At 39.2% G+C, this 16,042-nt stretch overlaps 1 protein-coding gene across 1 annotated transcript in view; it reads left to right on the top strand.

The window, feature by feature from the left end:
• The window catches only part of LOC136884838 (uncharacterized), an 82,169-nt gene that overhangs the window by 47,919 nt on the left and 18,208 nt on the right, over window positions 1-16,042 (top strand). The window contains exon 5 of the mRNA XM_068230151.1: window positions 13,542-13,648. Within this exon, the coding sequence (XP_068086252.1) occupies window positions 13,542-13,648 (107 nt within the window). The remainder of the gene's footprint in view (window positions 1-13,541; window positions 13,649-16,042) is intronic.

Here is a 16,042-nt window from a genome sequence, read left to right as displayed (position 1 = left end):
CACGACACCAGCAAGTCCCTAGCGCACAGCAGGGACGAACCTAAGCATAGCATCAGGTAGCAAGCCCGCCAGTATCGGTCCTAGGGAGTTGCACGAGAACAGCAAGTCCCCTAACGAAAATGTCTCCGTTAGATTGCCCCACTCTGCAGAGATGACTTCATCCCTGCTTTCTCTCAACTCGCAACGGTAATTTCTTTCCCACGCCACTAGGGTAAGCTGTACCGCACCATTCACAATGTTACCAACATTTGTATTTCATGGGCAATCATGACTATTTTTTAAATCGCAAAATTTGTTTTGAGGATATACTTTCGGTGGAAACGTTTTCTCATCAGCATAACTTCATATTATACTTTTGTCAGCCGTAAAACGAGCTTTGTGCCAACATTGTCACATGTTGGCAAACGGCTGGACTATTGCGACATGGAGTTGTTGGTGTTTCTGTAGGTCTTGGTGTGTTTTCAGGTGACTGAGTGTTTTGGTTGTAGATAGTTTAAACATGAATCTTCAGCTGTTCACATTCAGAACTGTTTAAGACTGACACTTTCTGGAACTGTCAAGGTAGCTGCACAATTCGATAGCGCGTATAGAAAGAAAATTGCGGAGTTTAGGCATAACAGATATGTGTTAAATATTTTAATAAAGTGGATTCGTTTTTGCGGTTCTTTTGAACTGGCCCTAAAGGGGCATGATGAAACTGAATCATCATCAAACCCAGGTGTTTTCAGAGGACTAATTAATTTTAGCGCTGAATTGGATTCCGTGCTAAAAGGTCATTTGGAAAAGGCAACTGTTTTCAAAAGAACATCCAAAACAATTCAAAATGAACTTTTAAAAATTATGTTGGAGGGGTTCCAGGAAGAAATATCAAAACAAATAAGGGAATCAGAATTTTTAGCTCTTATAGCAGATGAAACCAGTGACATTTCCAATATATTCCAGATGGCTGTTGTGTACCGTTACGTAGTAAGAGGCAAACCAATAGAAAGGTTCTGGAGTTTCCTGTTTCCTGCAAAACATGACGCACAGACATTAGCTGCGTGTTTATTGGAAGAATTAAAGAAGCACAAAGTAAATGAAACTCCCCAAAAGTTAATTGCACAGTCATATGACGGGGAATCCGTTATGGCTCGTTCCTCTGGTGGGGTACAAGCTATTGTAAAAAAATCCTATCCCAACGCAGAATATGTGCATTGGTATGCCATTCAAGTTAATCTTGTAATGAGCAAGGCGGCAAGGAATTTGTGCATTCTTCTCCAACAGCCCACAGCGGATGAGGGAGTGAGGCTTCCCTGCCAGGTGGAACTTTCAATCACGATGTGTATGACCGCAAGGAAGACCTTATTGAGTGTATGAACCACATATACTCTCTAACGAGTGAAACTACAATTTGTCAGGCTCTTGGTCATAAAAAAGTTCTTTCCTACTGAAGTTTCAATTTTTGGCTGGAATTCTTCCTTAAAGTTATGCCACTAGTCGAAGTTCTCTTCGGTCAGCTACAACATGGAGACACTGATGCGGGTTCTGCACATAAGGCCATTTCAGCATTTGAAGTAATCATCTCCAAGATTCGAGAAGAAATTGACCTCACGAGCGGTAATGTACCTACCGATTACTCATTGAAGAAAAAGAAATTGAACAAGACTGAATGGAAAAGAGAAGCAAAGGAAGTGTGCGATGTGATAATTTCCCAGGCTAAAAATCATTTTAGCTTCTCAGGTCATCTTGTAGGTTCATCGTTGTTTCTTCCAGAGAACTCCTTGTTCCCTGAAGGTACCTTACAGGCAGTGTGTTCAGTGTATACGTTTTTGGACAAACTAAAACTACTCCATGAACTATCGTCCATCTATTTAGCACAAGAATGCAGATCAGTGTCGGGTGTTGTTAGTCTAGTAGAGTTTATGATAACCAACAACCTAGAGAAAACGTTCAGCGAGTGCTTGAAACTGTTCTTACAATTCCTATGACGTCTGTTGAAGCAGAAAGATGTTTTTCTACTTTGAATAGGATAAAAACTTTCTTAAGGAACTCTATTACCCAGAAAAGATTGTTGGCCTTGGCAATGCTTTCTATAGAAAGAGATCTGGTGATAGAAATCGCAGACTTCAATCAACGGGTGACTGACAAGTTTGCATCCATGAAAAACAGGAGGGCAAATTTTCAATTCAAGTGAGGTAAAAATAACTGTAGTTATACTGTATAAATAGCCTATTATTTCCTGTGTTTTAATTGCTAGTTATATTTCAGTTTTAATAGGAATGCAGTTCATTACATACTAGGGATTCTTGCTATTTCTGTAAGATTCTCATTTAAAATTGCAACATTGAAAATTTTGGTGCAACACCCAGCTTCATATACCACCAGCCGCCACTGATAAACATGCAACTTGAAATTTCGGTTCGGAAATATACTATTTGAATCTGTTGGCATGGGTTGTAAGTTGTAGTTCATGCGGAAAGTACAATAAACAGTTTGCATAGCGCTATAAGAAATATATTGCTGACATTTAATCCCCTAGCAGTTGAACAAATTATCGCAGAAACATGTAACATGAAATATCGGTTGAAAACATATCATTTCAGTCTGTTAGCACAGGTTATAAGCCTGTAGATCATGCAGGAGCGAAATTAAACAGAACACCTAGTGCCGTAAGGAATACATTGGTTTCATTTAAGCCCATAGCTGTCGAACCAATTGTCGGACAAACATGTAACTTGAAATTTCTGTTCGGAAACATATCATTACAATCTATCGGCATAGGTTATAACCTTGTAGCTCCTGCACGAGCGAAATGAAACTGAACGCCTAGTCCTATAACGGTTTCATTGGTTACATTTAAGCACCCAGCAGTCGAAAAAATTCTCGATATACATGTAACTTGAAATTCCAGTTCGGAAATATACTATTTGAATCTTTTTGCGTGGGTTATTATCATGTAGCTTATGCAGAAAGTGGAATAAAGAGTTCGCGTAGCTCTATAAGAAATACATTGCTTACATGTAAGCCCCTAGCAATCGAACAAATTACCGTGTATATATGTAACATGAAATATCGGTTCAGAAATACATCATATCACTCTCAAGGCATAGGTTATAAGCTTGTAGCTCATGCAGGAGCGAAATTAAACAGAATGGCTTGTGCCATAAGAAATACATTGGCTACAATTAAGCACCTAGCATTCAATCAAATTGTCGGATAAACATGTAAATTAAAATTTCGTTTCTGTAATATACTATTTGAAACTGTTGGCGTTGGATATAAGCATGTAGCTCATGCGGAAGGTGAAATAAACAGTTCGCTTAGCGCTAAAAGGAATACATTGCTTACATTTAAGCCCCTACCATTCGAACAAATTATCGCATAAACATGTAACATGAAATATCGGTTCGGAAACATATCATTAAAGTCTGTTCGCATAGGTTAGAAGCTTGTAGCTCATGCAGGAGCGAAATGAAACAGAACGCCTTGTGCCGTAAGGAGTACATTGGTTAGACGAACATATTTCTTCTTTTCAGAGATAGGATCTTTTATCCCCAAAACGTCCAGTTCCCACAGGTCATTCACTTTCTCTATATTCAGCAGAATAGGTGTCGCTTCCCTCTCACCACAACATGAGCGCTAATTTCTACCGAATACCGTCCACCCTAATGTGGTCAACATTGCCATCAAATCTCCCAATATTCTACGCTCATTCAATTGACCCTAGGAAATCTGCTCCGATAAGGATATTTATTTCTTTATCTCCCCCCACATCTAGGTGTGACAGTCCCAGTTGCATAACGTGTTCTGCTGTAAGGCGAGGAACATGACTGCAAATAACAGGCTGGCTAAGAGCAGTCAGTTTCAACTGATTAGAATTATCAAGATTCTGAAGATCAAGTTCAAATACACGATGTTCTACAGGAGACCCAGTAATACCACCAAACACAGCATGGCTCATAGTCACTTTTCTAATCTCCTGAAGACCTAATCTCTCTGCCAGTTCTTTCACGTAAGAACGCTGCGAAGCAGAGTCCAGAAGGACACGCACAAGTTCCTGATTATATCCATGCACTATTTTAACCAAGACAGTTTGAGGATAGACACACGAGGAATTAATGCAGAAATTAGTTACTGACCTAGACTGAGGTGAAGCCTGTGACTCTTTCCCAACTTTCCTTTCTGAAAGATCACACATGACCGGGTAATGTTGCCGCTCGCACACATTGCAAGAGAGGCGAGCGTAACATTTTCTTGCAACATGCCCAACCTTGAAGCACTTGAAGCATGCACCGTTCTGGGAGAGCCTAGCTTTCGTTTCTTCGAGAGTCATATTTTTTACCTGCTGGCATTGCGATGATGCATGAGTCTCTACTTTACAGAAAGCACATGCATTACCTACACCACCAGTGTAAACCAAACCTTGAGCAGTTGGAACGTCAGATTTTCTCAAAGGTTTTGATGTTTGAGCTTTACCCACAGTAATATCACTGATATTCCTAGTTAGCTGCAAATATTCTTCACTTTCTACTTCAGATTTCAGAAATTCTAACAGTCCTTTGAGCTTTTCTTGTGACTCAGCTTCTTGCATATTATCTCCTCGCCTCTGCCACACACGGATCAATTCATCAGTCAAGCAAGACTCCGCGAGAGGAAATAATAATGCAGCATAGTTGTCAGTAGTTAGACCCATTAATTCTAGCGACCCAACATTAACCTCAATTCGATCATACTACTGTGTCAGGGAAGGTTTTTCAGTCACCAGATTTATAATGTCTCTTACGTAAAGCTCTATTAATAAATCCTTTCGACCATAACGTGTTTTTAACAACTGAACAGCTTTACTATAATTTTCAGGAATAGGTGGAAAACATAAGCCCTTGTCCCAGGAGACATAGATTCTCTTAGATAGAGAATCTTTTCTGCATCATCCAGTTCGCTACTTTCGTGTATTCGTTTGAACTGTGCCCAAATTGATAACCACTGCTTAATATTTCCTGAGAACTTGACAAGCGATAACTTCGGCAATTTATTAACCAATCTACTACTCTGAGAAACACTCAAGCTTATGGAAGAAGCATCACACGTTATTTGACATTCATTGAATTTCTCGTACTTACATTTCATTGTTGTCCACTTATCTCGATTTGATTCGAATTCTTCATATTCCGCAGCTACATCTTCGTCCGTGCCTTCATTGGTATGCCAAGCTTCATGGATTATCTCATCAAGTGTAAACAGTCGATCGGCCTTATCTTCGAGTACCTTAAACTGGTGAAAATCTTCCTGCGTCACATTTTCCTCAGCAATCTTGTTCTGGAATATGTTAAACGCTCTTGTAAATAATCGACGTAACTGTGTTCTTTCTTCCTATAATACATTTAAAGCAGCCATGTCTTTACGTCGATCGAAATCGAAAGGTGTACCGTGAAGCAATTTTTCTCTTATTTTACCTTCATAGGATTATTACACGGCCAGCACTGTCCTGCCACGGTCGCCAGATGTTAATGTTTGTACATATCATATCATATGTTGTGTAATAATTAGGTATCTTAAATCCATTTAATGCAGTACTTAAGACTCGCGAATACTACAATTTTGCAAGGAATGGTCGACCTGCACTTCTTTTGTTTTTAAGGTTACAATTACACTTCACTAAAACATGACCAACATCAAAACATCAAATATCCCGACATATAGAATCCAAAGCCAACATCTGAAAAGTAATAACGCAAATATGCGACGCAGAAAGATGTTTTGAAGTAGGGTAATCAGAAGGATTAATCAAAGGAATCTGAACTGTGAGTTCAAAATAAAAAGAAACAAAATAAGTCTGAGCGTGAAGAGTTAAACGAGTGTGTGAAAAAATCGAATCCAAGAATAAGAGGTATGGGCAGTTCTTGTGCAAAATAAAAGGGAATAGATCATGAAAATGTAGAAATCTTTATAGTAAGGGTAATTAGACCAAGGATATGTAAAGGGTGGCGGGAAACTGAAGTACTTAATAAGTTAGAAAATCTTAATTGAAGGTTGGATGAAAAAGTAGTAATTCCTGAAAAAGGAAAGACTAATGAGTTAAACAGAGGCTTCCGAGTCCAATAAAGCAAGAGTAGGGACATTCTGGTGTGTAGAAATAAGGTAAGCAGTTCGAACACGCGAGATAGATGATGAATAAGAAAGGTTCATTTGGCAGATTTTGCACAACAGACCGAAATCTGCCTACATACGGCGGGAAGAAGCGTGGAATGGGACAGTTACGGGCAATATGACCACGACCTAAACAGCGAAAACAAGAAGGAAAGGAAGGAGTGGGATTGAGGGGAAGGGCAAGGGGAAAAGCGAGGGGGAGAAACAGAAAATGTAGGAGTAGGGGGGAATAGAGGCACAATACTCGTAAGAAGCATTACTGTAAGAATTAAAAGTGTCCATTTGAGTTATGTGATATAAATGTGAAGTAGAGGTGGGAGGAGAGAAAGTATTAATTAACTGGTGGAAAGGGGGATCGGAATAAAAGCAAACAAGTGAGGTAAGTTCCTGGAGGTGTCCGGATATCGGTAGAACATCAGCAAACCCAGTGAGACAATCTAAAATGTCATAAGTAGATTCATCAGAACGTCGATGGCGGCGATGGAAGAGCGAGCTTAACTACTGACGGCGTTCATATCGTAAAAAAATAATTGTGCAAAACAGAACGAAACTGAAGCCAGTCATGAAATTCAGACATATGCTGTAAAAGGAAATGACTGAAATGGCCAGAAGTTTTTGAATATAAGAGTAGTTGAGAAAATGGAGCTAAGTTCGTTTTGAGAAATTTACGAGCGGCAAACAACCAAAGAGTTAAATCTTTGGGATGGGAGGAAGTAAGTTGAGGAACAAAATCTAAACATTTTTATAAGATGAAAATTTATGGCTTGGGAATGGGAAGAAGTGGGAGAAGCGATCGGAGATTCATACAGAAATCGTGGAGGAGGGGTGGGTGGTGGTGTGGGATCAACTTGAGAAGCGGGTTTGAAAGGGTTGAGCGAAGGAGGAGGAGAGTGACATATATATTTGGTTTGCTCTCAGAAAGTGAGGTTGTGTACGCAAAAGAGGGTTCAATTTGCGGAGAAGAGGTAACATAAGAGGGCGGATCAGAAAACAAAGTAGAATCAATAGCAGAAGTACGGAACAATACAATATAATAACAACGCGGATTTGGGGCCGATAAATTGAAAGCTGGTGAAAAAGATGTAGGGAAAGTATCAGTCTGATAAGGGAAAAATTATCTGAAAAGTAGGCCATGATGAAGAGGCAAATGGAGACAAACGAAGGAGTAAGAATAAACAAAAAATATATAATAAATATATATAGTCTGCTACCAAACTTGTAATGGTCCAATGCCAAACTAAGAAATGGACTGCACACCAAACTCAAAATGGGCCGAGAGAGTAGTGTAATCAGCGAATATTAAAAGGGTCAGCAGCACTATTTGACACGTCACTGTGCAACGCAAAGCAGAAGATAAGCAATTAGGTGATTACATAGAAACGCAGAGTGCATAGAAAAGAAGCGCGCAGCAAGTAAATAAAGATCACCTAGAGTGAGTGAAAAGGGCAAGAAAATGGAAACCAATATAAAAAAGGCAATACATATTAACAATCAACAAGAGGAATTATTTGACATCTGTGATAAGATACAGGACATCCAATAAGAGGAATAGTAAAAGGAAGAAGCGAGCAAAGATATCCCACATTTGCAATATTAAGGAATATATATATTTCGAAATGAAAATGAGAAACTTGAACAGTACAGTGTGAACACTAATGTAGGATAAGGATAAAAACAAAGAGGGAGCAGGGAAATGGGTTCCCTTCGCCGGGGTAGTCTCAGAGGCGTGGAATAGTAATACACTTAAAGAAGACTGTTGACAGTTCTCATAGTCCTGGGTAAAATCCATATTGAACATAGAAAAGAGTGGAGTCTGGTGTAATGTGGCAAGAATAAAGACCAGTGAAGGCTAGATAGCCTAATGATCACCAACGACACAGCAGGTGTACGGTGCTGCACCACTCCCATGCTAGAAGGGAGGGGTGGAGCCTGTGTATATAAAGGAGCAAGGAAAAGTCTACAAGTTTGTAAGAATAAAATGCCAGCATGTTCGAGAAGCGCCGCATCACAATCACGTGTCCGCAGAGATGTGTGCAGCACGCATGGCAATAGGCGGCGAATGTCGCAACGTCAGATGGACATGACGTCATGGTCACATGTTGAAGAGAGACGATGGCAGCAAAGCAGTCGAAAAATATACGGCGGCTGAAGGTAGGATAAAATGCAGAATATGTAATGGAGATCGTTACAGTCTCATTTCATACCTCTGTACATCCTTGCATTCTTCTATCGAGACCCCAATTTCTTTCATTAGTGACACTTCGCAAATACCTTCTTCCTGTGATATCAATATATTTACTGTCGCTGAAGCCATAGAATACTCTAGCTCCTATGATGGCATTGCAGATTTTTATCTTGTTGTTAGGTACATATTTTTAATGTTGTTCCAGATGGAAGAATAACATCAGATACTTGCCTGGATTTTTTTTTTAATATTTCAAGGCCTAATTATTTGCAGTTAGATAACCATGTTCTGATGTACTCAATTTGCTTTCCATAACCAGAATTTATTCTCTCCTTTGAAAATTTGATCTTGGGACAGACAGGCTGAAAATCCAGCAATGATCCACAGGGGCTGGTGTGTTATATTCCGTCATCTGTATTTCGTTTATTCTTCTTCACCTCTATCACCTCATTATAAACACTGCTGTATGCAATTTGCAAGAATTTAATTGCCTAAACGTCAAATCTTTATTGCGGTCCGACATTCAACTTGCTCTTTCCCAATCTTTGTTCTTACATCTGACAGCGTAAGTAGCAGCTGATTTCTTCACAATCTGGTGATCACGGGCAATGTATGGTAGAAATGCAAAACACCACTGACTCACTCATCAAAATATTCCGAGTACTATCAAATCAATAAAACTGAAATATGGTCATGAGCAACTGGTAAGCAACCTATTTGAGAAATGCATCCTGGTATGGTTAAATTGAGTAAACAAAGGTATAAGTGGGGGTTGATTCATAGCGAGAGTTTGGCGTTGGCATCCTCAGTGTTCAGGCAGGTGGAAAGTATATTCTGTGATAGGAATTTTTGGCAACACTGCCTCTTGTCTGGCATTGTTGGATAAAAGTGGAGGAATGATAGGTTTGGTTTTGCAAGACTGCTATTCTCGAATATTTAAATCTGCAGCTCATCACAACAATATAACCAGAAAATACTTCATGATGGTGGCAAGCATCTCCTTAGTGATACGATTTATCGGAGATTGTGTCTTGTTTTTAATGGTATAAAATGTAGTAACATCTGAAAAATTAGTATCAAAGTACTCATTGACAAACAGAGAATTGTATGGAGATTTAGAAATTAATAAGCGCTTATTAGAGTATCTAAATGTGAGATTAATTCTTGGGTATGCAATAGAAGTGAAGGTCTGCAGTCTACTGCAGGAATGGGTATTGGACGTCTGGGGGTTGGCAGGTTGCTGGAGGGAGCAAGGTTGCCAAACCGCCCATATCATTTCTCCACTTTTTGATGTGTTCAGTTGCTCTTAGTGGAGATGTGGAATTGAACCCACCACAAAACTCTGAAGTCTAATTCAAATGCCTGTGTAACGTGTGTACTTCTAAACATCATGTGGATCAACTATTTGTGATGTGTACATTTTTTTCTCACCAGTCCTTGAGAATATGCGCAATAATTAATGCATCTCTTCTGCAGAAAATTAACTCGGGGTGCAGACATGGTCGTGTTGGAAATGTAGTCCTCAGTCTTAGAATCATTTTTAATATGACATCAAGTAGTGCAAATAGTGATGTTAGCAATTCAGAATATTTGACTGCACATAACAGAACATTTACTTTATATTGATTTAATGCTCACAGCCTAAAATATGTGAAGCGTAAACAGGCAGTTTTGGCCACTCTTGCTGCTAATTGTGTGAGCTAGTGAATCCTGAGTAAATTCGTCACTCTATGACACAAGTGGTACCTCAGTCATACACAGTGTTCAGGAAACCTCCGGGGGAGGAACACTTATCGCAATGAAACTCGAATTCAACAACTGTGCGCTTTGCGCAGCTGGAAACAAAGACAATTTGTGTGGGTGGAATTGACATGCACTGGAAGCAAGTTCCTTTTGGTATCCATGTAGCGAGCTCCAACCCTCCCCGCCCCGGTGAATTACTGCTGTCTCTAAGCCTTGTACAAAATATACAACATTGATTGAAAACTATGTAGAAGGCTGTTGATTTTATTTTGGAAATGTTCGCCCTTACACCCTGCTCCTTCCCATCAGCAGCAACATTTGTTGTTCCTTGAACACGTATAATGGAAACTCTTGTCGTTACTAACCCTCCATCCGCAGTACTGAAATGAAAAGTAATCCTCGGTTCCTCCAAACACCTAGCCACAAAATACAAGGAACCACCAGTAAAGGAAAGTAATAGAGAAGTCTGTTACTACAAAAATCTGGCTGGGAACTGGTATCATAACTTCTAAACAGCCATCACCACCAAGAAAACCTCTCCATGGATCACAAAAAATAGTCCAAATGATACCCAAAAGAATATGGTTTACAGGAAACGGAAACAGGATAAAAGCAATGTTATGTGAGGCAAATAAAAATGCGTGGGGAATGCCAAGGAACTCATCCACGAAGCATACCAATACTACATAAACATGACAAGTAACAACAGCAAAGGCATGTGTTAATACCTGGATAGTAAACACGCGAAATCAGCACAAAGTGCATTCTACTCTGATGACAATAGTTGCCCCCCCGAGGCCATTGCCTCGACGTTCAGTGAGAAATTCAAAGGGGGCAATAATGAGCCAGGGAAAAGTACAAATATGTACCCAAACACAGCTAAGCCATTACCACTCTCCCCCTCCATCCTTTCTTCACAGAGATCGAGTTAATTAACAGCCTTCAAAATATTCGACCAGATGGTGCTTCCGACCTTGACAACATACCTCCAGTTATCTTTGTGCAATGTGTAGAAGCTCTAGCTCCCTCGGAGCAGACCTTGGAATAAAATGGCACCTACACATTGTACTAACGAGACTAGGGACATGGTGTAAGCCTCAATTCGTATGCTTTACTCTTAGTGGGGAAATATTGGAGGGTGTATTCGGGACTCTGTGCTGGACTTGGAACAAGATAGTGGCTACGCATTTTGCTAATGGGACTAGGGAGATGGTGTAAATTTTGATACTGATAACGGCGTAATGGAAGGCGACCTGAGGGACTTGTAGTTGAACTTGTAGTTCTACATAAAATAGTGATTATACATTCTTTATATGGGGCTAAGGAGATGGTGGAAGGCTTAACACATTTGAAATTCTTATATGGACGTAATGGAGGTCGATCTCAGGGTCGCAGAGCTGAGCGAGTACGGAGTCACTCGCTTGTTGATTTAGCATTTTGAGCTTACAGTTTTGAACTCTAGAGACTTCTAATCGCATACCATAATGTTTACATTACTTAGTGATTAAGGCTTCGTGTTCAGAACTGTGTTGAAAATAGCTACCATGTCTGTGTAGCTTTTCGAGTCTTGAATATGCAGTGTCGTCAGCCTAAAAGGCTGAACTAAGGATCACTGGACAGAGGTGATGTTGAAATATAGCAGCATTTCACGTCTTTGTAGACTAATTTAGGCTGAGTAGCTCAGGTTACAAAGGCTGATCTAAGAATGATAGAAGTGAATTTAAAAACTTAGTAGCATATGAAGTTTATATAGACTAACTTAGGCAGAGAAGATGCCATCTAATTCTAAATATGATACAAACACCCATCCATCTTCCCTGTTTAGTTAACTGCCTAGATGAGGGGTAAGACTGTTGAAAACTGTGTTGTCATCGGCAATGAGCAGTCAGTAATCAGCAAGTGTCAATTAAGCATGACTTAATGAGCAATGTATAAGAAGCAATTGCAAACGATCAGGGGGCAATTGAGCAAGGGCTTATTAGCAGTTACTAATGAGTGCGGGCTAATGAGCAGTGACTAGTGTGAATTAATGAGGTGAGCATTACATCATTTATTTTTACATTTTATGGAACTCAATTAAGTTTATATTAATGAATATCTGTGTTAATATAGCCTGTACGAAAACTCAAGTTGGCCAAAAATTATTAGATACCTCATGTTTTACATCTTTAGTTATGGCCTATTTCTAGAATCTCTGCTTCATACTTTGTGTAACGACAATCTTGATCGGCTCTTATCTGTTACAAGCGTTCTGTGAGTAGGTTGGGCTCTTACATCTACATACGGTAAAAGGCTTGTTGTTAACATTTCGGGCTACAATAAGACAGTTGATATGTAAAAACTGTATTTAACCTCCTTTGTTGGTAAAAGGGCGTCGAGACCTTCTCGGTCGTCTTCTTTTTCGTCGCCTTCTTCAATTTGTACCTCATCTTGCTGCTCTTCTTCTTTAGATGTTTGGACTGCGAAAGAACATTTAGTAGGCTTAGGCAATGAAATAAAATTGAAAACTGTGATGGTAATTACAATTGAGATCTTCTTTTTCTTCCTCTTCTTTATCTTGCTTCTCTTTCTCTTGAGATGTGAGCATAGGAAGAGAACTTGTTGTAAATCTAGACAGTGAAGTAGAGTTTGAAATGTTTTGTAAAGCTTTACTATTCATAAATAAATTATTATCTGGTAGATTACGTTTGAGCTCTTTAAACTTCTTTCTCGATGAAGCTGCACTACAAGCTTCTTCATGATGTTTGCCATTGGAAGGGTTCTTGAACAGACTCTTACATTGTTTGCAGCGAAAAATTGCACTACACGATATCTTATGACGTGTTTGTTGTATCCCCAGAGGAAGGTTCTTCCACAATCTTTGCAAATAGAACTCGGGGTAGGTAGTATCATGGTAGATATTTTCCTAATAGCAGAGAGAGGCAAAGAGGGAAGATGAATCTCTTTAGTTTAATAATTATTTAATTCTCCCCACTACGGGAATGAGCCATCAGTCTAACAAATGGACTCTTTGGCCAATTACACGTAGATGTAGTTGTTTTAGTTATGGTTTTGTACCAATTTCGCACGTTTTGTGGAAGTAAATTTTAAAAATCTTCTTTTTTGTGAAACACGTTGTCAGCAATTAAACTAGCTTTCTTATTAAAGTATCACTACAAACATAATGACAGAACGGAAAATATTGTTTTTCTCGAAGTAAAACCATGTTAAGTATTTTTGTTTTATATTTTTACTTAGGTATATTTATATATTTTTAAAATTTAAGTATACAATTGATGACATAAAATTATTAAGCAATTCTTGTCCATGTGAATAAGCCAAGTTGTCATAATTTCTGAGGAAAAGAAAAATAAGAAAAAGAACCTCACCCAGAGAGCTTTGTATTTGTTCTAATTCCATTTTGAGTTTAAATTTCTTTATTCTCTGACTTGAAATTTGTAAGCGATGCTTTGTAGGAGGTTTGATTTGTATGGCTTTTAATCCCCAGGTTTGAACTAACAGCCAGGGGAGAAGGTGAATCCTGTGGGGTGCCATTTTATAAATTTGGTCCAAATGTACATTCCGTTGAAAAATATTTTGAAACATCAGGCCTAGGTAGGTAAGTGTGGTCGTTACAGCAAGTGGTTGATTATTTAGAGTTTGTTCGTGAGACGGCGTCTACATATACGATTAGGAAAAATGTTTTGCTTACATTAATAATGATTTGTCAAAGATTGAGTCATTGTTCGAGTTCATTTAAATTGGTTTGGAGATTGTATTTCAAGGTTCGGGTATTGAAATCCACAGCCAGTATTGCTGTGTGTTTGGCAAACTGACACAATCAGGGTGGGGGTATAGGTTGGGTGATATTGATACTAAACAGGACATGCAAAAATGGTGGTACCTTGTGGTACTCCTACTTTATTTGGAAAGGTGTAGGTAAATGTGTGATGGATACTGATTTTGGATAGGAAATGTGTGATTATCATTGGAACTGGGAGGCGATGTAGTTTATATATGAGTCCGTTGAAAGGCATTCTCAACATTTGAGACTGGTAAGGGCTGCACATATTTTTGTAGGTAAATATTTTGTGATGGATACAGAGATATGAAAGACATGGTCATGAATGGAGTGCTGAGGACAAAAATTGGCGTGTTACTGTGTCATGAGGTGGAGGTAGTCGAGATAAGTGAATATACAGTAAGCTAAGATGATTTCTAAGATTTTAGAACACTCTGTTAGAAGACTTGTGGGGGACGATATGAAGTTAAATGGGATGGTAGTTTTGGGGGTTTTCAAAATAACATTTTGGCATGTACCCAGTTTGGGGTGTGGGGAGGGGAAGAATCCAGTATGGAGAATTATGGTTTACACTTTGTTCGGAGTTGTAGGAAGGGATATGGAGCTTCTTTTATGTGTCGATAAGTCATTTGATCGAGTCCAGGTGCTGTGTTCGTTTTAGTCCTGATTGTGTCTTTTATATCTTAGACTATAATGTTATTTGCTTTACGTCGCACCGACACAGAAAGGTGGTATGACGACGATGGGAAAGGAAAGGCCTAGGAATGGGAAAGAAGTGACCGCGGCTTTAATTAAGGTACAGCCCCGGCATTTGCCTGGCGTGAAAATGGGAAACCACAGAAAACCATCTTCAGGGCTGCCGACAGTGGGGTACCAACCCACCATCTCCTGATTACTGCATACTGGCCGCACTTAAGCGACTGCAGCTATCGAGCTCGGTTAGACTGTAAGAGGAGCATTTAGGAGATGTTGAGAGTCAAGAGCTTGAGTGGATTTAAAGGTGGGGCAAAGAGGATTTTTCGTGATACCCAAATATTCCGATATTGCATCGTGGTCAGGATGGTAGATATTGGGATCGGAAGATGGTGAGAAAATTACTTAATAATGATCTGCAGAAATGTCAGTCATTGTTTTATTATCACTGAGTGCAGGTTTGTTATGTATTATTAGATAATAGGGATAGATTGCTTTATGTCTGCCAGTTGCTTTAACTTGGATCTGGTATTTGCGAGAGTCGGTTGTGTTAGATAATTCAGCGCAGGTATTTGCCCATGCTTTTCTTTTAATGCCCTTGATGAATGATCAAGCATCTCTAACGGTATTTCTAATTCTTTGGGTCACAGGTTCGAAGGTATGCCTTGTAATGTTCATGGGAATATTTGAATATTTGGAGTGCCTAGGGTGTTTGGGGAGGTTTTGGAGGATGGAAGGTGTGGTGAGGAATATGGAGTCGGTTGACAGTAGTTAGTGGGAATTCTAGTTTCTTAACTTTATCTTGTAATTCTTGCTGTGATGTAGGTGGTTCAGTATTGCTTGTTATGTCTGATATGGTTTGTATGCTACCCAATAGGTTCGTGTATACCGTATGACTGTTGGTGAAAGTTGGTCATGTTTATGGTTAGTAGGGCAGGGACATGGTCATTTCCCATAGGAGGTAGCATGGTGGTGTCACAGATCGTTGCTAGGTTAGGCTGAGGATCAGAAATTCAGGGCTCGTATTTGATGTGGGGCGGGTTGGGGGTAGGGAAGGATAATTCAACACTTTGGATATCATGTGATAGTTGATCGTAAATAGCTTGTTGTTGTGTATATGACGTCATTTTAAAAATCTGAGATCATGATATAAGTCCTGTATTTATGATTGGTATATTGTACAAATTTCTGAGGTATATAAATAGTTGCTAAAGCTCTTATTTTATTTCAAATTGTAATTTCTATTTTTATGTTTTCAGATAGACATTCATTTAAAGAATGATAATGTTCTGGAAGGGTGGATTTATGAATACTAAATGCTAACCCTCCCCGACATCTGTTGACCCTTAAAATGCACACATTATCGTAATAAACTTTCATTTACTACAACAGTAGACTAGGATCAAGGACAAATAATGCACACTCCTTTCACATCCCAGAGAACGTTCCGTCAAAGTGAGTCTGGATGATCAACCGCGCCGCTAGCTAGATATGGTACAGAACATCAGGACGTT

This window comes from Anabrus simplex, chromosome 13 (genome assembly GCF_040414725.1).
Source record: "Anabrus simplex isolate iqAnaSimp1 chromosome 13, ASM4041472v1, whole genome shotgun sequence".
In the NCBI taxonomy this organism is placed as follows: Eukaryota; Metazoa; Arthropoda; class Insecta; order Orthoptera; family Tettigoniidae; genus Anabrus; species Anabrus simplex.
Note: the sequence above shows the minus strand (reverse complement) of the source record. Positions and strands in the feature narration are given on the sequence as shown.